We start from the raw sequence: 22686 nt of genomic DNA, 5'->3' as shown, positions 1-22686 counted from the left end.
ACACACAATGTCATAGGGATAGGACAACCTTATAACCAACCACAGCTTTAGATTATAAAAACTTCCTTTAATCAAGGCTTGTAACATAGAAGAGATTTGTCATATAAAATGGAAAGTTTCCAATATATTGAAACATAAATCGGTAAGTCACCATAAATACAATACCCAATAGTAAAAACTACAACAGCAAATTCACACTATCCCTGTAACAGCCATGATCTGATTTTCACATGCTTCCCAGAGATGGCAAGTATGGATATGCCTGCTGGATAAAGAGCACACTAGGTCTTTGAGGTCACACTCATCTGACAGGTTGTGGCATTGGTGGCTCAGCTCAAGAAGCAAAGCAGGTACCAACACATTCAAACAGTGTTTTGAACAAACATCCTTTAAATATCAAAGTGAGAAATAAGAAAGCAACATAATCATGCTATCAGAAGGTGTAGGAAGGACAGCTGTGTAAAGCTTGAGGCTGAAAGGTGGGTCAACAGCTTCATTTCTTTGGCTTCTTGGGTAGTGGCCGCCGGAAGAGTAAGATGTGAGGTTCTGAAAGAATTAGTGAAATCTAAGAAGGAAACTCACACCATTCAAGCAGTCTGTAGTGTATTCTACCAGTGTCACCCACCCCAGCCATACCCATTCAAGCTTCATAACCAAATTAGACATAAGCATACTGCCTTAGAAGCACCCCTGAAGTCTGGCCTTTTTGCCATGGACAGAATTTTTTTCTTCTGTTGTCTGTACAGCCCTGGGGTGTCCTTTATTAGTTCTGCCTGGCAGCTGGGTGTCTGGTGTCTTAACAAGAAACAGAATTGCGTATGTTTGCTTGGAATACATCCAGTTACTTGCAGAGGTCATAATCAGGGTGTATGTGGTCTTGAAGAGTACCCTTCAGCTCAATTAAAGACTGCCGGGTTTTTTGTTTTGTTTTGAGTAAGGTTGTCCCTGATCTTCCTAGATGTTTTTAACTCTAATTTTTGTCACTCTAGTTTCTTTGCATAGTGAACGGGGGACAGAATCCTATAAATGATGCCCCCCTTCCTCTGTTGCTTTGGTTTGTAATCTTCTTCCTTCAGACAGAATGAAGCTTCCTTACGTTGCACTGACCTGGTTCATGGATCATATAATGGACCCATCCCTGACTCTGCTGAACGCCAAGATTTCTCCATTCAGATTCAGACATCAAATGCGTTTTAGGGACCAGCTTGGCTATGTCCTTGGGCAACATGACATGCCTGTAACAGAAACATGGGGATGTGAAGAATTTGTGTTAATAGGGGGGACACTGACCTACATACAAAGACAAGCAGAGGAGAAACATGCTGAGTGTGGTGGCTCACACGTGTAATGCTGACACTCACAGGGGTCTGGCTGGAAGATTACAGGAGTTTGAGGCTATTCTGGGCTACAGAGAATCTGAAAACAAGCAAGTAGCTGGGCATGGTGATGCAAGCCTTTAATCCCAGCACTTGGAAGGCTGAGTTAGGTGGATCTCTTGAGCTCTACGCCAGCTTGGTCTACATGTTCCAGGCTACACAGAAACCCTGTCTCAGGGGAAAAGCAAAAAACCAACCAGCAACAACAACAACAACAACAAACAACAACAAAACCAAAAGAAAGAAAACTTAAGCAGCAACTAGTTCCTAATATCTGGGATTTGTATAACCTTACTGTGGAATATTGTACAACAGAGGCAGCTAGAAACATGGGTTTTTATGAATTTGTGTGAGAATAAAAATACAAATGAACAATTTGAATGAATTCCTGGATATCAAGACACTGATGATATTTGTATTTTCTGATTTTACAGGCCTTACCATCTTCTAGCTGATTACCCATTTTACCCACTCTAGGACTGATTAAGGAAGAAGTCACTTTGTGGAGAGGGAAGGTCTATTATAGAGTGGGGTATGGAACAGGTATAAAAGAAAACTTTTAAATGTTTATACTGAATTTGTTTTCTAACCTTTTTTTTTTCTCCCCCTTTTTTCTGTGTAACAGTCCTGTAACTTAAATTTGTAGAGACCAGGTTGGACTCGAACTCACAGAAATCTATCTGTCTGCCTCGGCCTCCAGGGTGCTGGGATTAAAGGCGTGCACCACCACTGCATGGCTAGTTTTCCAACCCTTAAAAGATGTAGTATATGACACTTGGGAAATCCCATGCTTCCCTAACCAAAGGCCAATGGCAAAAAAGTCATCTGACTTGACTCAAGACCACCTCAGGAAGTTTATCAAGCTCAATGAAAATTTACTAAATGCTCCCTTTGTAGTAATATCAAGAGCCCTGGCCCCATAATTCTAAGCCATGTCTGAAAAGAATTCACACTCTAGTAAGTCCCGGGCACAAAACTGTAACTTCAATGCATAGGACCAACCCCCCCCCCAACAAAAATGCTACCACTAAGCTAAAAGTTACATCTTCTTGGGAATGAAGCCACTGATTTCTTCCCAGGCATGAAAATGTAAGAAAGATGTTTAATGGTCTGGAGAGGTAGCTCATTAGTTAAGAGCACTGGCTGCTCTTCCAGAGGTCTTGAATTCAATTCCCAGCAAGCACAACCATCTATGGGTCTGATGCCCTCTTCTGTCATGCAGAAATACAAGACAGAACACTCCTATACATACATAAATCTTTTAAAAAAGGAAAGATGTTTTATTTACAGCCATGGGGAACAGCTGAGAACAAAAGTTAATTGGATCCAAGAAAGATGGGGTGTTTATTCCATCCAAGTAACAAGCCAGTTGGACCCTGCTTAGTTCCTGAGACCCAGTAAAATGGTGTGGGGTTTTTCTTGACCAAAAAAAAAAAAAAAAGTTATATATATTTATCAATATACACCAATTTTCCAGACTGCTCAGAAGCCTTGTAGGACAAGTGATGAGATACAGGAAAGCTAATTTTCATTGTATGTTCTCTAGTTAAGGAGCGATGATACAAATTAGAAAGTTGCTTTAAGTATTACAACCGATACAGACCAGTGTAATGATACAGACCAGTGTAATACCAACCTTTGTAGAACTTCATCTTCTCTCATTTTCAATTTAAATTAACGGACTTGGTACTATCACATCCAAATGCTTGCCCATTCAGGGCAAGGGATGTCTTTACAATCCTTAGCAGACAACCAGTATTTTAGACTCTCATGTTATTTCAGCCTTCCCCTTCATCTATATCATGCTCTCCTCACACCTGTACTCAGCTCTAGCACAACAGAAGTTACTTTTCTATGGAGTCTCAGCGTAGTCCATGGATTTTTAAGTCCGCCATGTATTACTTTGTACTTTGTTGTCTCGAGATAGGGTCCAGGCTGGCTGGAACTTGCGATAATCCTGTAGCCTCACTTTCTAGAATGCTGAGATTAAAGGTGTGCGCTACCGTACCAGCTTACCTTGTACCTTAATAAGAACATTCGAAACCTGTGTGCACGCCATAAATGCTCAAGTATTTGAAGGGTATCTACCTACGCCCAGTCTTCATGCCACTCCAAGTCCTGTAAGCCCTCTAACACAGGGCTGACAACCACGCTCCTGTTATTTTTTCATAAACTAATAACCAACACTGAAGGTCTTACGGAACTGTCCTTTCACTGAGAACACGAAACTTTCAGCTCTGCTTTGGCTACCTTCTTTCTTCAGTAGACTTTGGAATTTCAGTAAAGCGAGCAGTTCTAATTAGGAAAATTAACCTGCACCAACAACGTTATGCGAGTGATGTGAAAATTCCCAACGGTAGAACCGATCAAAACTCCTAACACGCTTCTATTTAACAACCAGCCAACTCCAAATTCCCTTTCATTGTTTTACGGACTCCGTCTACCTTTCGCGCATGCGCCTTGGTAGTGCATCTCCCCCCCCCCCCGCCTTCAAAAAAAAATAACAAACCTCTTGCGCACGCGCCGGCTCTGCTCCCTGCCCCCCAGCCCCTGCCGCCCCCGGCCTCGGTCACTAACTCCTTGTGTGCTCCATTTGTCGAGGCGCACAACTCGGCTGTAGTCCCCGCGCCGGTACTAACCGGTACTCGAACTCCTCGTCGTCGTATTTGTCCGAATAGTAAATCTGTTTGTGCGACATGACTGCTCAGCCCGAGGGCCCTCAGCCCCGCGCCGCCGGCCTCCCGACGACTCCCAGCAGCACGCGCTCCCACCCTCTTTGGCCTCGCTTTCAAACACACCGCCCGCACCTCCGATTGGTCTCCCCGGCAGGGGGCGGGACAGCTCCATTTTGAAGCCCCCGATTGGCTCGCGTTGGTGTCTCCGCGAGTGGTAAATGGAGTGCCGTGCTCAGGTTTCTGAAGAATGAGCTGGATCAAAGCTAGGACTCTCATTGGCTCCCCCTGAGCCCGTGCGTCTGCTCGTGCAGCCATTGGCCGGCTTCGGAAAGCAGACGGGTAAAGGAGGGACGGCGAGGTAGGGGGTCAGGGGTTAGTGAGGCCGGAAGTGAGTGTAATAAAGTTTGTCTGGGGAGGCTGGGGCCGGGGCAGAAAGTTGGGGCGGTGACTTAAGCCGACAGTTACGTGATCCGGAACCAGATCGGCCCGCGGTCCGGTGCGGAGACTCCATGCGACCCTGGTGAGTGTAGACTTTCTCTCTGCGGCTGACCCAATCCTCCTCCACCCCGGAACCCTCTCCCTGGACCCCACTTCCGGTCGTGTTGTAGAAGTCCCGCCCCCGAGACCCTCTCCCCGGAAGTCCCACCTTCCAACTTCAAGGGGCTCCCCGAACCCCTAGTCTCTTAATGTGGCGACCACACCCTGTCGTCCCTTCCCTGGAATTCCTACCCCCAGATAGGCTTTCCTAGCTCTGGAAGATCAGTCGTTTCATCTCTCTGAAACCGCCTTCTCAGGACTCCCGACTAAACCTAGTTTCTCAAAAGCCTGGCTTCCAAAACGGGCCAAACCTTGCTTTTGAAAGAACGGTTCGGCTTTGTAGAAGCGACGCCTCTCTGGGGGCCCGCCCCTTCTGAGCCCCGCCCCTTCCACTGTCCACGTCTGGTCCCGGAATGTGGCGCATTCCTCGTAAGGGACCAGGTCCCCTCAGGAGACTTTTCCATGCCGAGCTTGGGTCTAGTGCCTCAAAGCCCCGATCTTAAGTTCCGGACGCTTCATCTGCTTTTATATCCCTCTCCTTTCTTTAAGCCTTGGGGTTAGTTTTCCTGAGCTGTCGTGCTCCATCGGGGGGGGGGGGTTGAAATTTGTGATTGTAAGGAGATTATTGGCAGCGTGGTTTCTTTCCCCTGTAACCTTCTCTGACTGTGAATTAAGTTGAAGCGGCTGGCTTTCGTTTTTCGGCCGTAGAATGGATGAGAGAGTGGCTTAGAGAGTGGCTTGATCCCACTCCTTCCTGGGTCAGCCCCTATTCCTGAGACAGCCATAGGTGGTACCTTCCTGTGGCTGGACTGCACTAAGTTTGGATTTGTGTGAACCTAACAGGAGTGAAAGTTTGTTGCCATCAGAAGAAAAACTTGTTTTGGAGTCAGGAGTAGGGGTTAGTGCCTTTCCCGTTGTTTTTAAAAGACCCCTCCCCCTAACCAGATAACTCCTGTTTGGCCTTCATCCTGACCCCACTTGCCCAACCTTCCCTGCTGGAAACATTCCTGAGGCTTTCGCCATTTCCTGCTATTTCCTACCCTTCCAGCTTCCTCCCTGCTGGGCTGAGGTACAAAACACGGCTCTCCCCCAGCTGCCACTACCTAGCTTTGGTCCGGTAGATAATCTCCCATCTCTTTAAGCAGATTTAAAGGCTCATGCTTCCTTTTCTTCCAAATGTGCATACTCTTGGTCATTCCTTGCCTCTGGATATGAACGCTCCTAGAGAAAGCCATCTCTCAAGATGAAGAATCATTGTGTGTGTTTGGAAGTGTATGGCTGTGGCAGAATTTTTCCTCCTCTAAGAGCTGAGGTCTTACTTAGTAGACGGGATGACAGAGTTTCTTTTCAGGAAGAAGTTCGATATTCAGTAACAGCTCTCCTGGGATGGGGACTAAGGGCAGGTGAAAAATCGGAAGAATGATATTTAACCCGTTTTAAGTTCCGGTATTGTTAATCACAATCATACAGTTTTTAATTCTCCAAACTAAACCTAAAGGTAGTTTGGAGGTGAGCCTGTAAAGAAACTACCTTTTACTTCTTGTATTTGCCTCTCCCCCCCCCCCTTTTTCTTTTTTTAAAGGAAATAAGTGATAGTTTATTCTGGAGTAATGCTGATTGGTCACTTTCTTTAACTTCCTGATGGCCTTTAGCAGAGCTGTGGCAGGAAGCTGTGGGCAAAGGAATATGGGCTTGGTGTTATTATGCACTTATGGCCAGATCCCAACCTCTGGTATCCCTTTCTTCTTCCTGTCTTTATTAACACTGATTTGTTTATGGCCCTATTATCCCTTTGTGGCTTGTAGGCACCAGTTCTGTTTGTTTCATTTTCAGACCTCCAAGGCCAACTCCTCTACTAGTGTGAGGGACACTGTTGGGTGGACCTTACAGCCTGTAAGGAGAGAAATATGTCTGTAGGTCTAAAGGTAGCCTGATTGTCTCTACATCCTCTGGAAAGGGGTCCAGGAAGTCCATTGGTCCTTGGTAGGTAACAAGCCTAAGGGACAGGCTTGCTCTAGCTCTTGCCTAGTAGCTCCCAGACCACCGCCCAAATTGGCCTTATTCCTCCTGTTTCAGCTTTGCTTCCCTCTTGGCCTCGATCTACACCCACTGGGACAACTTTCTCTTCCTGGTTCCTTGCTCTTGTCCACAGCTGTTGTGGCTGAGGATGCTAATGGCCCAGGTTCCCTGGGGCTGCCACCTCACTTACTGTATGGTGGGGGGTGGGGATGGTCTAGGCTGTAAGAGAAATACTAAACTCTAGATCACCCCCCCCCCTTTCCTCCCTCAGCAGCTTCTGTTTCCTCCTTTATCCCTCCTAACCTTCCGGGCTTCCTGCTCTCTTTGGCTAGCCCATGTCAGTTTGGATTAATCCAGAGTTCCTCTTAACTCCTTCCTTTCCTTCTTTCCTCTTTTTCTTATTCTTCCATCTTTCTCTCCTACCTGGCACCTTCATCCTCCCCAGACAGACCCTAGTTGTTTGTATTGGGTAAGGGAGAGTGGCCTGGCTAGCACACATTGTGTGAGGAGGTGTCTCTGCCCCTCTGAGCCTGTGAGTCAGCATTGTCCTTGGGATTGGTCTCTCCCCTTGGTTCCCCGCCCCTGGGGAGGAGCCAGTCAGCTCTGGGTCCAGCCTGTACTCCTCAGCCATAAGAGGCTTCCTCGCAGGGCTGGGCAAGGATGTGGCCTGAAACTGTCTTGGTCTGACGTGGGAGAGCAGAGGCCACTTGTCCTTCGCTTCCCTAGGTCCTCTGTTATCACCAGGCTGCAGAGGTCAGACCAGGCTAAGGGCCTGGGGATGCCCCCTGCCTGGCCCCCTTGCCTGAATTTGGCAGGGGGGCCAGGCCGGGCCAGGCAGCAGCCCCCCTTCTCACCCCAGCCATGGATCTTCTACCCCCCAAGCCGAAGTACAACCCACTTCGAAATGAGTCTCTGTCATCGCTGGAGGAGGGGGCTTCAGGGTCTACCCCCACAGAAGAGCTGCCTTCCCCGTCAGCCTCATCCCTGGGACCCATTCTGCCTCCTCTGCCGGGGGATGATAGTCCGACTACTCTGTGTTCCTTCTTTCCCCGGATGAGCAACCTGAAGCTGGCCAATCCTGCTGGGGGGCGCCTGGGGCCTAAGGGAGAGCCAGGAAAGGCTGCTGAAGATGGGGAAGGGAATGCAGGGGCAGCCCTTCGGGACTCAGGCCTCTTGCCCCTCCTCCAGGACATGAACAAGCTGAGTGGAGGCGGCGGGCGCAGGACTCGGGTAGAAGGGGGCCAGCTGGGGGGCGAGGAGTGGACCAGACACGGGAGCTTTGTCAATAAGCCCACACGAGGCTGGCTGCATCCCAACGACAAAGTCATGGGACCTGGGGTTTCCTACTTGGTTCGGGTGAGTGTACATCCTCCTTTCTGCCCCCTCCCATTCCCCATCCAGTTCCTCTGCTCACTCCAGATTTGCTGGGACTTCCTGCTCTTCCCCCAACATCTGTGGCATTCCCCTAGTTCTTAACCCTGCCTGCCACATCCCTTCTCCAGTTCTATGCCTTCTGTTCTAGCCTGGGAGTCTTCTGCCTAGGTCCCCTTTCCTTTGATCCCTACCCCCAGCTTACACAATGGTCAAGCACATCAGAGGCTTTTAGTAAGTGTTGAATGAAAAATGACTTCTGGGTTCTTCCCTCTAGACTCCTCCCTTTTCCATAGCTGTCACTCCATCCCACCCAGTGCCTACAACTCCTCTCACAATCTCTCCACAGTGCATGAAGGTCCTCTTTGGTGGCCCTTCTTCACTATGGGGTGGTGGCCCCAGGAAGTAGGAAGGCTACTTTACCTTTACTTCCCTTAGGGACTACATAGGGCACAGTCCTAGAACCTTCTGCAAAGGGTGGGGTATTGCGGGGAGGGGGCAGCTGATCCATCCTTGCCTCCTTCCCCCACAGTACATGGGTTGTGTGGAGGTCCTGCAGTCAATGCGAGCCCTTGACTTCAATACCCGGACTCAGGTCACCAGGTTAGTGGAGAGGCAGGTGTATTGTTGGAGTCTTGTATGGAGGAGGAGGAAAGGTGGGCATTTGGTGGTGGTGCTGATGGTGACTTCTCATGGGGTGGCTAAGAGACCTGAAAGTTACACCAGTGTGTCTGACTGCAAAGAGCCAGCTCTGGTCTGGAGCACCACCTTACCCACGCAGCCTGGGAGACTGTGGGACGATGGATTACAAAAGGCTGCTTTTGGGAAGGGAATGGCAAATTTGGTAACTGGGAAGAGGTGGGGCTATAACCATTGAGGCCCTAACCCAATCAGCCAGGAAGCAGCCCCTCAGTGTCATCAAATATTAAAGGCCCTTAATTCAATCCACCACGACAAAGAGCCTGGAGTGCTCTGAGAATCTGGCCTGCTCTTCCCCTCCCCCAGCTTTGTGGCAGCCCCAGGCAGTGGGAGGCCAGGAGTAGGTCTGAGTACCCCTGTTTCTCTAGGGAGGCCATCAGTTTGGTGTGTGAAGCCGTGCCTGGTGCCAAAGGAGCCACAAGGAGGAGAAAGGTATGTGTGGTTGTGGTGGGCAGGGGGAAGGCAACCGCAGGCACAAGGGGAGGAGACAGAAGTGTCTCCTGGTGTTGCCAGTGCTCAGGTTCTGAGACTTGGGGCCTTTCCTAGCCCTGTAGCCGCCCACTCAGCTCTATCCTGGGGAGGAGTAACCTGAAGTTTGCTGGAATGCCAATCACTCTCACTGTGTCTACCAGCAGCCTTAACCTCATGGCAGCCGACTGCAAACAGGTGGGTGGGGCTGCTGAAAGGGACGGGGGTAGTTATGGGATGATGGGGTGGGGGGATCTGGAGGCCAAAAACCTGGAGTCCTCAGGAGCAACTGGAGAGTAGAGAAGGAAGAAATTAGAGGGCTTGGGTATAGTGACAAATTTAATCCCAGTACTCCAGAGGCAGAGGCAGGTGTTTGAGTTCCAACTATACAGTGAGACCCTGCATCCCTGTTACACCCCCCCACTCCCCCCACCCCCGCCAAATAGAACAAAATTAGAAGAGTGTAGGATTAGAAGCCGAGAGAAAGACTGGGCGCCAAGGTCATAGCTGGGGTGAGGACACGCGGGATCTTGACCACTCCCTTCCTTCTCCATCCCCTGCCCACATGAGAGAATGAGAGTGGGTGCCAAGGTCATAGCTGGGGTGAGGGTACACGGGACCCTGAGGCTGCTGACCTTGATTGTTCCCTTCCTTCTCCATCCCCTGCCCGCATCAGATCATTGCCAACCATCACATGCAGTCCATCTCGTTCGCGTCTGGTGGGGATCCGGTGAGTTGGGGAACAGAAAGGATGGAGGTGGGGAATGAGAGACTAGGGGTTAAGAAGATACTGACTAACAACAACAACAAAAAGGTGGTATTGGCTAGAGGATGGGCGTGGTGGCATATGCCTTTAATTCCAGCACCTCTAACTTCCAGGACGGCCAGAGAAATCCTTTTTCAAAAAACTGTGGGGGAGAGAGAGGATTGTGGGAATAACTGAAAAGGACAGTCTTAGGGGTCAAATAAGATGGAGTTGTAGAATTTAGCTAACCGGTCTCTTCTGAATCTATCCATAGGACACAGCTGAGTATGTTGCCTATGTTGCCAAAGACCCCGTAAATCAGAGAGGTGAGGCTTTTGAGTGACACTGGGTAGGGCCAATTGTCTGAGAAGCAAGTGGGACCTCTCTCCCCTACTCTCACCAGTTATACTTGATGGGGCTATCCTGCTGAGGATTGGGGTTGGGTCCTCCCAACACCCTACCTCAGCGCTCACTGGCAGTTTCTACTGTGCCCCCAGCCTGCCATATCCTGGAGTGTCCTGAAGGGCTTGCTCAGGATGTCATCAGCACCATCGGTCAGGCCTTTGAGTTGCGCTTCAAACAGTATCTCAGGAATCCACCTAAGCTGGTCACCCCCCATGACAGGTGAGCTGGTATAAAGAGTGTGAGGCGGCTCTTGAGCCTCAGGCTGGGATTGGGAGTAGTTTTCTTTTCCCAAGTTTGAGTTCCCAGGGTTCAGAAAAGGTAGTGACCTATGTGACCCTGCCTCCTCCTTCCTACTGTGTTAGGTCTCCAGTGGCTCAGCAGGAAATCTGTGAGGGCCATGCCTGCTGCAGAGATAGTTTCTTCCTTTTTTTTTGCTTAGGGTGGGGTTATATTCCAGCACCTCCCACTAGCTTGCCTTTTCTAGCCTGATGGACTCTGGCTCAGGTTCCTCATTTTTAGCCTATCCCTCTGTGGTTTATTATTGTTATTGTTATTTATGGTTTTTTGAGACAGGGTTTGTCTGTGTAGCAGCCCTGGCTGTCCTGGAACAGGACCCTCCCCCCCTTGTTTTGGGGGGTTTTTTGTTTTGTTTTTTCGAAATGGGTTTCTCTGTATTGCTTTGGAAGTTGTCCTGGAACTTGCTCTGTAATCAGGCTGGTGTCAAACTCACAGAGATCCACCTGCCTCTGCCTCCTGAGTGCTGGGATTAAAGGTGTGAGCCACCAATGCCTGGCCCCCAAAGATTTTTTATTTTATGTGTATGTGTGTTTTACTGCATGTATGTAAGTGCATACAGTGCCTGTGGAAGCCAAAAGAGGTCACTGGATCCCCTGGAACTGGAATTAAAGGTGGTTGTGAGCTGCCATGTGAGTGCTGGGAACCAAACCTGGGTCCTCTGCACCATACTCCCCCATTCATTGTTCTGTGCTTTCCTGCCTCTGAACATTATTAAGAATTTAGATTTTAGCTAGGTGGTGGTGGCACATGGCTTTAATTCCAGCACTCAGGAGGCAGAGGCTGGTGGATCCCTGAGTTTGAGGCCAGTCTAGTCTACAGAATGAATTCCAAGACAGCCAGGGCTACTCAGAGAAACCCTGTCTCAAAAAAATTTTAAAAAAAGAGAAAAAAAAATAATCTAGATTGAGAAAATACTTTTTTTTCTGTATGTGTATATGTATTTGCATGTGTTGGGGCATGTGTTGTGTGTCCAAATGTATTCACATATGTATGCTTATAGAGATGTCTGAAATTGATATCAGATGTCTTCTTCTATACTTTGTTTATTGAAGGTCAGGATCTTTCGCTGACCTGGAGCTTGCCAGATACGGCTAGAGCAACCAGCTTGCTCTGGATCCTGTCTCTGCCTCCAGAGTCCTGGGGTTATAGGTGGCCACCATTCTTGTACAGGTGGCCTGTCTTGTACATGGGTTCTGGTGATCTGAACTCTGACCCTCACACCTTAGCCACTGAGCTATTTAGGAGATACCATAGCTGTCAAAAGTGAGAGTTTTTGGTTTTAAACCAAATTAAATCTCAACTCTACCTCCTTTCAGTTGAGAGACCTTGTGTAAATCTCTCCAACCCTGATTTTTATTTTTAAAATTTTGGAAGGAATACCAGCCTTACAGGGTTATAACACCAAGCCTCAGGTCTGACCCATAATATATGCCTAGTTCTTTTCCCTTCCTTGGACCCTAGGCCACCACATATTTACACCCATCTCACTCCATCCTTCCCTTTTCAGGATGGCTGGCTTTGATGGCTCAGCTTGGGATGAGGAGGAAGAAGAACCACCTGACCATCAGTACTATAATGACTTCCCAGGGAAGGAACCCCCTCTCGGTGGGGTGGTAGACATGAGGCTTCGAGAAGGAGCTGCTCGACCCACTCTGCCCACTGGCCAGATGCCCAGCCACTTGGGAGCTACACTGGTAAGCTTCGAGGATGGAGATCTCAGTCCAGGGTGGGGATGGCTGGCTAGGGCCTTGGTCTCACCTCATTATAATTTTTTTTACAGCCTATAGGGCAGCATGCTGCAGGAGACCCTGAAGTCCGTAAACAGATGTTGCCTCCACCACCTTGCCCAGGTAGTAACAGTTTGCTAAATGGGACAGAGATGATTACAGAAGGTAGGGCTGGGATTGACGTAGTCTGTGTCTTTCCTTAACAGGCAGAGAACTCTTCGATGACCCTTCCTATGTCAACATCCAGAATCTAGACAAGGCCCGGCAAGCTGGGGTTGGGGCTGGGCCTCCCAATCCTTCCATTAATGGCAGTGCACCCCGAGACCTCTTTGACATGAGTGAGTGAGTCTCTTGTAGCCCTGCCTTCCTTTGTTCCTCCTTTTCTGCCTATTTGTTCTTACCTACTGACTTCCTAGAGTCTGAGTCTTGGGTGTATGTTGGGCCAATTCTACTAGCCATCTCTCTACACCCTTAGAGCCCTTTGAAGATGCCCTTCGGGTGCCTCCACCTCCTCAGACCATGTCCATGGCTGAGCAGCTCCAAGGGGAGTCCTGGTTCCATGGGAAGCTGAGCCGGCGGGAGGCAGAAGCACTGCTGCAGCTCAACGGTGACTTCTTGGTTCGAGAGAGCACAACCACACCTGGCCAGTATGTGCTCACTGGTCTGCAGAGTGGGCAGCCCAAGCACCTGCTTCTGGTGGATCCTGAAGGTGTGGTAAGTGGCAGAGGTGTATGTGGCGGGTGGTAGAAAAAGCTACCTTTCCTCTCCTTATTTTTTTTTTTTTTTTTTTTGAGGCAAGATTTTTCTGTAGCTTTAGTCCCAGCACTTGGGAGGCAGAGGCAGGCAGATCTCTGTGAGTTTGAGGCCAGTCTCCAGAGTGAGTTCCAGACAGGTTCCAAAGCTACACAGAGGAACTCTGTCTTGAAAAAACAAAAAAACAAAAACAAACAAACAAACAACTGACCTGCCTTACCTAACCCTAACCCCAGATCCCTCATAACATATCCTACTCCCTATGCATCCCCTTACAGCTTTGTGCCTTCGACTGTCTCCTAGATCTGTAGGAACTCTCTGCAGTTCTCAGGCCCTTCATACAACCTTGGTTTCTTTTCTTTTCTCAGCCTCTTTCCCACACTGTTTTTGTACTGTGTGGGAAATGTATCCTCCATTGAGACATACCAGTTCCTTCAAGTCACAAGTTTCACTGTTTATCAGCTTCCCATTCTCTGAGTTTACTGACTCCCATGTGTGTGAAAATCTTCTCTGTAAAGAAGCCTCAATAATCATGGCTGACCTGCTCCCCTACCCCCCATCTTCCTTAGTCTTGAGGGCTAAGGTCTTACTGAACTCTTCACTTGAACTGATCCTCTTATTTCCCACCTTCCCAGGTTCGGACAAAGGATCACCGCTTTGAGAGTGTCAGTCACCTCATTAGCTACCACATGGACAATCACTTGCCCATCATCTCTGCGGGCAGCGAACTGTGTCTACAGCAACCCGTGGATCGGAAGGCGTGACCTCTTCTTTCCTGGATGCCTTCCATCCCTTTCTACCATGTTCTCTAACTCCTGGGACCTCTGTTCTGTAGGGCTGGCCTTGGGTGGGAGCTGGAAGCAGTGTGGCCACTGGGCTTAGTGCCCACCTGAGAGAGGGGGTTTTAGTTAGGAACCTGGGGTAGCATCCTGCTTCTGCCCAAACCTCACCAAAGTATTAATGTACAGAGTGGTCTCTTGCCTGGGCCCTGTCTGTGCCAACCTGATGCCCTTTCCCCCAAAGGGTAGGTTCTTACAATGGAAATGTGCTGGGGTGATAGGCCCAGTGGAGCAATTGCCCTTTGGGGGAAGGGAAACAATCATACCTCTGGTTTACCCCTGGTCTGCAGGGTACCCCAGATCCCTCATAACATATCCTACTCCCTATGCAACTTTGTGCCTTTGACTGTCTCCTAGGTCTGTAGGTACTCTCTGCAGAGTTCTCAGGCCCTTCATTGTGGATAGGGGTTGCTGACACCTTGGCTTCTGGAACCCTGTCATGCTCAGCACCTCTCTCTGTGTTTGGGAAGAATGGGGGCAGGAGTGGCAGCTATCTCCTCTGCCTTTTGGTTGTGCAGCCCTTAAGAGAGTGTCCCAAGCTGGGCTTGGTGGCACATGCCTTTAATCACAGCACTCAGGAGGCAGAGACGAGGATTTGTAAGGCCAGGCTGGTCTACACCAGAGTGAGTTCCAGGACAGCCAGGGCTATGTAGAGAGGCCCTGACTCCAAAAACCAAAAAGAGACAGAGAGAGCTCCTGGGGGCAGGATCGGATCCCTGCCTTGCTCAGTGCCTCCTGGCCTTGATCTCTATTCTCCAAGGGGTCTATACATTTCTAAGCCTGCCCCTCCCACGTCTGCATGTGTGTTACAGTCTACAGCCAAAGCATAGCCCTTCTCCCTGCAGCCCCATCTGTCTCCCACTTTTGGGAGGGGTGTGTATGACTGACATGTGCCTCCAGTGTGTGTAGAGTTAACCTCGAGGTGGGTTTTGCGGAGGCATTGAGACTGAAGCAGTGGACAATCCCCAATGCCATCTGTAGGTCTGGAACTGCACTCTTTTTGTTGTTGTTAACACGAATATATTTTAGGGCTGTAGATTTATTTTCCTGGTTTTGTTTCTGTTGCTTACTTTTGAGCACAAATTATGATAGTCGATTACATTTATATATCACCTCGTTGAGTTTCCCAAACTTTTTTTTTAACACAACTGTTGGGATTTTACTCTCTCTCTGGCCTAAAAATAACTAGGACAGGATTCCTTTTTCTTCCTCAAGAGACCTGAGCAGAAGTTTGGTTAAACAGTATTGTGGGGTCATGATGTGAAAGCTTGTATTTCAGACCCTACCTTCTGCTTGCGGGCCTTGCCTATGAAGCCAGACAGAAAGAAACCTTGGAAGCTCACCTGTAGGCCTTGTGGACAAGGGGTGGGAGTGTAAGACTGGTTTTCAATCTTGGCCATCGCCTACTTTTGGTTTGGATGCCTTATACCAAAGGGAAATAGTCTTCATTAAAGTTCGTATTTCTTCTACCTCGGCCTCTCAAAGCCTCTGGAAAGTCTGATTGATGGGGGCGTCAGTGGGAGTTGGCGACGGACCCGACCTGGGCTAAGTCGATTGGGCTCAAAGCCAGCGCCTGTCCGTGGCAGGATTTGGGGGCCAGTGAGACTGCGCGGTAGGGACGTATCTGAAAGGCGATTGGTTCGCGGTGGGAAGGGGCGTGTCCGGACCGCCCCCAGGCTCACGGGGAGCTCGCGCGCCTGCTGTCGTGTGGTGCACCCCATACAGCTGCGGGGCCAGCTCGGGCGGCCTTAGCCGCACTTCGGAGGAGTGGCGTGGCGAGGCCCAGCCTTCCTGGGTGCGGCATCTGGGCCCTTCCCATCTTCCCCTCCCTACCGCTCTGGTGGTGGCGACCCATTGGAGTTCCGGTTCCGGTTGCTGTGGCCGTGGGCGGGCGGTGAGTCTGGAGCAGGCGTGCAGTTGGTGCTCTGGCTCTGCGACTCCTCGGCGTGCGTAGGGCTTGCTTCAGCTCGGGGGTGCTGCGCTGCCCCTGACTCCCCTCCGGGCGATGGTGCGGCCTGAGGACGCTTCCATCCCCCGCCGACGCTGACTCGGGTCCCCCAATCCATGGCCGCCTCGGCGCCGCCCCCACCGGACAAGCTGGAGGGAGGCAGCGGCCCCGCACCGCCCCCCGCGCCGCCCAGCACCGGGAGGAAGCAGGGCAAGGCCGGTGAGAGCGCAGAGAGGGGCGGGGGCTGTCGAGGCCCAGGATCCTGGACCCTCGGATGGAAGGGTTGGGGGCTGGGGAGGTTGTCTAGGGGCTGGAGGTAGCCTCAGGTGAGAAGAGTTTGGTTGGGGGCAGATGTCACAGATCGCTTCAGGTTTTGGAGCCGGGTAGCTTTGATTTCAAGGAAGATGTAGGATGTAGCTTAGAGTGCAGCCCTACTAGTCATTTTTCATATTTCACCCCTGTTTCTTAAATAAGTAAGCAAGTGTACGTGGAAGTTAGAGTCTGGAAAGTGGCTGGGAGGAAGGAGACAGTAGAACCTCAGGAAAACTTGCCTCGTCTGCCTATTGCTGCTCTTCCAGGTCTGCAAATGAAGAGCCCTGAAAAGAAACGAAGAAAGTCCAACACTCAGGTAAATGGGAAACCGTGGTGGGAGTATTCCTAGGAATCCCTCCCTGCTTTGTCTTGTTTGTCTACCTGGCTGCCCTCTTGTACTGTCCTCCAGGTGGAGGGAGTAGTGGTGAGAAAAAGCAGAAATACTCTTCTCTCCTTTCCCTCTCAGGTCCTAGTTCTGTGACAGCATTTAGCCCAGCCCAGCCTCGCCTTTCTCCTTTCACATTCTTCCTTTTTGAGACAAGGTCTCATGTATCCCAGACTGACTTTATATTTGCTGTGTAGCCAAGGATGACTTTGAATCTATGATCCTCCTGCTTTCTCTTCTAAAGTGGTGAGATTACAGATGTACATCACCATACTTGTTTTCTGCAGTGCTGGGGACCCAAGGACCAGGGCTAGGTGCCCTCAGAGGCCAGAAGAGACGGTCAGAGTTCCCAGAACTGGAGGTACAGGTAGTTGTCAGTTAGTTGTGAGCAGCCACGTGGGTGCTGGGAACAGAACCCAGGGCTTCTGTAAGAGCAGTAAGTGCTCTTAAACCAGTGAGCCATTTCTCCAGCCTGTACTCTCACTATTTTGAGACAAGGTGCCCGGCTTGGCTTTGATCTCTTAGCTTGCCTGCTTCACTCTCCGAAATGCTGGCATTGTTGGCATGTCTCACCAGCCCCAGCTTGCTGAGTCTTTCCTAGGGGTCATAATAATGCTACAGTGCTTTATTAGTTGTTCCTATTAGAAAAGTTGAGAAAATAGGAGACTTTTAAAAAGTTAAATATTCAGTGCTGAGTGTTTGCCTAGTTAGCTTGTACAAAGCCCTGAGTTTTAGCCCCAGTACTTCATAAACGAGACGAAGTGGTTCATTTCTGTCCCAGTACTCCAAAGAATGAGGCAGGATGATGGGGATAACGATTTCAAAGTTATCTTCAGCTGCAAACTGAGCTTGAATGCAGTCTGGGTTATATATAAGACACTGTCTGGCGGGGGCAAGATTAATTAACTGCTTTGGGGTCAGTCCTGGGTTTTGGTATGGTTTATATATTTTTATATGCTCAATTATTTTATTATGTTTAATTATATGTATACATATGGGTCTCTATATCCATGTGAATGCAAGTGCTGAAAGAAGCCAAAGATGTTACACCTCTGGAGTTGTAGGCCATTGAGCCCTCTAACATGGGTGCTGGAAATCAAACTCATGCTCTTAACTAGTGAGCTAACTCTCCAGCCCTATCTGCCAGGTTTTTATTTTGTTTTTTAAAAACAGTGCTATTGCACTGTGGGCTCCGCCTTGCACTGCTGTCATGTCACAGTTTTCGATCTGAGCTGTGTCAGTCTTCAAAAGAGTGTATGGTGTTATCCCAGCTCGGTTCTGTGTCTCATAACATCTTCCTGTTTCTACCAGGGTCCTGCATACTCACATCTGACAGAGTTTGCACCACCCCCGACTCCCATGGTGGATCATCTGGTTGCCTCTAACCCTTTTGAGGATGACTTCGGAGCCCCTAAGGTGGGGGGTGCAGGCCCTCCATTCCTTGGCAGTCCTGTGCCCTTTGGAGGCTTTCGTGTACAGGGGGGCATGGCAGGCCAGGTACCCCCAGGCTATGGCACTGGAGGAGGAGGGGGTCCCCAGCCACTTCGTCGACAGCCCCCTCCTTTCCCTCCCAACCCTATGGGCCCAGCTTTTAATATGCCTCCTCAGGGCCCTGGCTATCCACCCCCAGGCAACATGAACTTTCCCAGTCAACCCTTCAACCAGTCTCTGGGCCAAAACTTTAGCCCACCTGGTGGGCAGATGATGCCGGGCCCAGTGGGGGGATTTGGTCCCATGATCTCACCCACCATGGGACAGCCTCCTAGAGGGGAGCTGGGTCCTCCTCCTCTCCCCCAACGCTTTGCCCAACCAGGAGCTCCTTTTGGTCCTTCCCTTCAGAGACCTGGTCAGGGACTCCCCAGCCTGCCTCCTAACACAAGTCCCTTCCCTGGTCCAGACCCTGGTTTTCCAGGCCCTGGCGGTGAGGATGGGGGAAAGCCCTTGAACCCACCTGCTCCCACTGCTTTTCCCCAGGAGCCCCACTCAGGCTCCCCGGCTGCAGCTGTTAATGGGAACCAGCCTAGTTTCCCCCCAAGCAGCAGTGGTCGAGGCGGGGGCACTCCAGATGCCAACAGCCTGGCACCCCCAGGCAAGGCAGGTGGAGGCTCAGGGCCCCAGCCTCCCCCAGGCCTGGTGTACCCTTGTGGTGCCTGTCGGAGTGAGGTGAATGATGACCAGGATGCCATTCTGTGTGAGGCCTCCTGCCAGAAGTGGTTTCACCGAGAGTGTACTGGAATGACAGAAAGCGCCTATGGGTTGCTAACCACCGAAGCCTCTGCAGTCTGGGCCTGTGATCTGTGTCTCAAGACCAAGGAGATCCAGTCTGTCTACATCCGAGAGGGCATGGGGCAGTTGGTGGCTGCTAACGATGGGTGACTCCAGTGGGGTGGCCTGGGGAAGTGCACATTTCTTATTGTGCTCTTGCAGAGTAATTACGTGGCTCTCACTCCTCGTTTTTCACTGGCTTCCCATCCACATGGAGCAGAAACACACGGTTCCTGGAAGCAGAAGAGGAACTGAAGCGGGCAGGCAGAAGAACCTCGATTGCTTGTTTGTTTTTGTTTTTGTTTTTCCTGGGAACTTGTGCATTGAGACCTTTGGAGATGCAGGAAGCCCAATCCCTGCTGAGCAGGGAGCCATTCCTAGAGTCTTGCTGGAGGCTGCAAGAGAAAAGGGACTAGAGGAAGTTCCAGATGGCAAGGATGTCCTGCCTGCAGATGACGGATGACCCTAACACCGGTGCCTATGATGCCTACATAGCTCCAGAGCTACAACTGTAACTTTTGGAGTCACATGTTCAAGGTTTCTTCACTCCCTGAGATGTAGTCCTTTTTGTGGGTTCTGGAAACAAATGGTGATCTCTCTCTTTGCTTCCCCTGGACCCATCTTACTGCTTTCTCCTCACAACACCAAATACCTTGAAGAAGCAGCATTCCTGACTTGGCAGTTGCTTGTCTGGGGGTCAAGACTGTAGATACAAGATGCTGAGAATACATCTTCCTCACACCAAAGTCACTGGTCCTTTCTCAGCTTCTCTGTGCTTTTCTCTCAGTGACCATGTTTTTGCCAAAAGTTTGGGATATGTGGTCGGTCTGACCAGAATATTTGAAGTTTGGGCTCCCCCTGGAAGTCTGGACTGGAGATATTAACCCCTTCATTCCCCCCTGCTACTGCACATTGTGGTAGCTGTTCTTCAACTCTTGGTGCCCCACTTTCTCTGCCTCGGGAAAGTTTGGAAAGGCATGAAGCCCTTATACCTCATTCCTTCCCTAATAAAAGGATCCAAGTGAGGCCCTGCTGTGGCTTTGAGGGGTTGGGGTGGGCAGCAGGATCCTCAAAGCCATGGTACTAAAAGCTAGAACCTGAACTTCACTGCTTCACCCTTTTTTTATCATCTGGGCCTGGTGATCCAGCAACTAGGCTTGGTTTATTTTTATTTTTGTAGCATTCCCTGCCGGTGATGAGACTGGGGCCTCGTCAGGAGCTAGCTCCCTTAGCTTCTCTTAACCTTTCCAGCTAGCCTGTGTGCCCATTCCTTATATGGGTGAGGAAAGCAAGCTTGGGTGTGGCCCCTTTGGGTGAAATCTCAGTGCCCAGCACTAGGCATGATACTGTCCTGCCCTGCTTGTTATGCTCCCTGCACATGGATAAGACAAGACACTGATGAAGTTGAAGCCTTTGAAGCTGAGGAGAAGGGTGGACCTGCTTCCTACTTTGTCCCCAACTCCTAAACTTTGTATGTGGCAGCCTTTGCTCACCTTTGTATTGTGTTGTGGTTCTGTTTACCCCTATTACCTGTTGCTACTTTTGTGTTGTCTTCATGGTTTGTAAAATGCTCCTGGGGAGGGTTCATCCCCATGTTCCTCTCTGCTACTTTTTGGAAGAAGGTGGGTTGGCAGAGATGTGGTTACAGGATCTTTTTTATATGGTTGGACTAATAAAATGACTTGAAAATCCAAACAAGGACTCCTTTGTTAATCTGCAAAACCAATATTGGGCTAATCAGGTGGTGTGTCTGCTAGGAGGATGCCTAGAGGGCAAGGCCATCCCTGCTCTCCACCCCCCAGCTCCCCTGCTATAAATTGTTAAGCTGAGAAGTCCCCAGTTTCCCGCCTCCACCTTGTGTCCTTGATGTGGGAACCCTTGCTTTTGGAGCAATACTTGGGCTAGGCTGGAAGCCAGACAAAGTTGGAGCCAAGGCCTCTGGCATCAGTGCTGAGCTTGGTTTCATCCGGTGTTCCCCATCTTTCAGTTCCCCTACCTTCAGTGGTTTTTTTTTTTTTTTTTTCAAAATTTTGTTTTGGGGGCACACAGATCAATCAGCAGGTAAAGATGCTTTTGGCCAAACCTGGGCACTTGAGTTCACTCCCCCAAACCCATGTAATGGAATAAGAGAACTGACTTGGTAACTTGTCCTTTAAATGACACATGTGCCAAGGCAGGTGTGCACCCCCACACAAATAATACACTTTTAAAAATTGAGTTTGGGGGCTGGAGAGATGCCCAGCAGTTAAGAGCACTTGCTGTTCTTGCCAAGGACCCAGATTCAATTCCCAGCACTCAATGGCAACTTGCAACCATCTGTAACTCTAGTACCAGAGGATTAAATACTACAGACATGCAGGCAAAACACCCATATACATAAAAACTTTTAAATGTTTAAATGGGGCCTGGAGAGATGGCTCAGAGAATAAGATCACTGTCTGCTCCTCCAGAGGTCCTGAGTTCAATTCCCAGCAACCACGTGGTGGCTTACAACTATCTGTAATGAGATCTGGTGCCCTCTCTGACCTGTAGGCCTACATGTAGGCAGAACATTGTAAACATAATAAATAATCTTAAAAATATGTTTAAATGTTTCACTTTGCATGTTGGAGATAACAGTGCTTCTCCAGTGAGTCACATCCAGCCCAGAATTTTCATTTGTGGATGCTTTTCTGCCTCGGTTCTAACATTTTTGTTTGGTTTAGTTTGGTTTTGGTTTGGGATTTGTTGAAAGTCTTGCTTTGTAGCCTAGGCTGGCTGTTGTGACCTTTCTTAAAGATGAGAGCTATGGGACATGAACCAGGAGATATATTAACCATGGAGTTTATTAAAGCTCGAGAGAGCAAGCAAAGAGAGTAAGAGAAGAGAGAGAGGGCAAGAGAGAGCAAAGAGAGGAGTGTGTAAGAGAAGAGAGGAGAGCAAAGAGAAGAGGGCATGAGAGTAGGAGAATCCCCTTCCCTCATCTTGGGACCCCTCGGGAACCCCTCCCTCATCTTACAATCCTCCCCTCAAGTATCAGGACCTAAGAAAAAAGTTTTTCCTAAACTTAACCTTATCCTCTGCTCTGCCAACATCTTGCCAGGTCTCAGAGGCACCAGAGTTCCATACAGCCTGGGCTGTGATGAAGCAACAGTTACCCCAGGAAGCCCAGGACATGGCAGCACCCCAGCTTTCTCAGGTCCCCCAAAGATGGTCAACGCCCACTAGGTCAGCAGAAAGCATTCTTAAGAACTCTATGCCCTGCCCGGCGGTGGTGGTGCACACCTTTAATCCCAGCATTCGGGAGGCAGAGGCAGGCGGATCTCTGTGAGTTCAAGACCAGCCTGGTCTACAAGAGCTAGTTCCAGGACAGCCTCCAAAGCCACAGAGAAACCCTGTCTTGTAAAACCAAAAAAAAAAAAAAAAAAAAAAAAAAAAAAAGAACTCTACGCCCTTATTCCCTAACCTGCCATGTCTAACACCCCACCTTTTTAATAATAAGAAAAGGTGGGAATGAAAGGTGCAGGCATAAAGCTGGCCTGGCTACCTGGCAGAATCCACTCAGGCAGTACTCTGGTCAGCCCAGGGTTCCATGAGAACTAAGTCTGCAGGGAGGTGTAAAGGACCCCTTTAAAAGACAGACCCCCTGCTCACTTATGCTCTCTTCTACTACACCCTCTTGGCGCTCTCTCTCTCTCTCTCTCTCTCTCTCTCTCTCTCTCTCTCTCTCTCTCTCTCTCTCTCTCTCTCTCTCTGTGTGTGTCTCTCTGTCTCTCTCTCCTCTCTGTCTCTGTCTCTCTCTCGCTCTCTCGCTCCCCCCCCCTTAATAAACTCCATGGTTAATGTATCTCCTGGTTCACGTTCCCTAGCTCGAGTCTTTAAACAA

At 49.6% G+C, this 22686-nt stretch overlaps 3 protein-coding genes across 10 annotated transcripts; 2 read left to right on the top strand and 1 right to left on the bottom strand.

The window, feature by feature from the left end:
* Nucleotides 1–46: 46 nt before the first annotated feature.
* On the bottom strand, nucleotides 47–4409 carry LOC118237705 (cyclin-dependent kinases regulatory subunit 1). 3 transcript variants are annotated; one of them, XM_035451867.1, is made up of 3 exons: nucleotides 3954–4409; nucleotides 1108–1235; nucleotides 47–565 (listed from the first exon to the last, which is right to left on the bottom strand). In XM_035451867.1, exons 1-3 carry the CDS (start codon nucleotides 4364–4366, stop codon nucleotides 426–428), a joined length of 681 nt encoding a protein of 226 aa, XP_035307758.1. In that variant the 5' UTR covers nucleotides 4367–4409; the 3' UTR covers nucleotides 47–425. The 3 variants fall into 3 exon arrangements, with proteins under 3 accessions (XP_035307758.1, XP_035307759.1, XP_027249055.1); XM_035451868.1 differs by having other exon boundaries at nucleotides 4016–4173; XM_027393254.2 differs by having other exon boundaries at nucleotides 47–546; nucleotides 4016–4089.
* Nucleotides 4410–4432: 23 nt separating this feature from the next.
* Shc1 (SHC adaptor protein 1) lies at nucleotides 4433–15380 on the top strand. 2 transcript variants are annotated; one of them, XM_027393242.2, is made up of 13 exons: nucleotides 4433–4571; nucleotides 7796–7963; nucleotides 8511–8581; nucleotides 9046–9109; nucleotides 9224–9343; nucleotides 9822–9875; nucleotides 10165–10216; nucleotides 10388–10514; nucleotides 12100–12286; nucleotides 12373–12442; nucleotides 12526–12657; nucleotides 12795–13033; nucleotides 13708–15380. In XM_027393242.2, exons 2-13 carry the CDS (start codon nucleotides 7799–7801, stop codon nucleotides 13834–13836), a joined length of 1410 nt encoding a protein of 469 aa, XP_027249043.1. In that variant the 5' UTR covers nucleotides 4433–4571; nucleotides 7796–7798; the 3' UTR covers nucleotides 13837–15380. The 2 variants fall into 2 exon arrangements, with proteins under 2 accessions (XP_027249043.1, XP_027249042.1); XM_027393241.2 differs by lacking the exon at nucleotides 4433–4571 and having other exon boundaries at nucleotides 7060–7963.
* A 146-nt stretch (nucleotides 15381–15526) lies between these two features.
* On the top strand, nucleotides 15527–20516 carry Pygo2 (pygopus family PHD finger 2). 5 transcript variants are annotated; one of them, XM_027393253.2, is made up of 3 exons: nucleotides 15527–15805; nucleotides 16438–16487; nucleotides 17868–20516. In XM_027393253.2, exons 2-3 carry the CDS (start codon nucleotides 16446–16448, stop codon nucleotides 18930–18932), a joined length of 1107 nt encoding a protein of 368 aa, XP_027249054.1. In that variant the 5' UTR covers nucleotides 15527–15805; nucleotides 16438–16445; the 3' UTR covers nucleotides 18933–20516. The 5 variants fall into 5 exon arrangements, with proteins under 5 accessions (XP_027249054.1, XP_027249053.1, XP_027249051.1 ...); XM_027393252.2 differs by having other exon boundaries at nucleotides 15527–16074; XM_027393250.2 differs by having other exon boundaries at nucleotides 15527–16078.
* Nucleotides 20517–22686: the final 2170 nt, after the last annotated feature.

Source organism: Cricetulus griseus, assembly GCF_003668045.3.
Source record: "Cricetulus griseus strain 17A/GY chromosome 1 unlocalized genomic scaffold, alternate assembly CriGri-PICRH-1.0 chr1_0, whole genome shotgun sequence".
NCBI lineage: Eukaryota > Metazoa > Chordata > Mammalia > Rodentia > Cricetidae > Cricetulus > Cricetulus griseus.
This window is presented reverse-complemented; position numbering and strand designations above follow the sequence as displayed.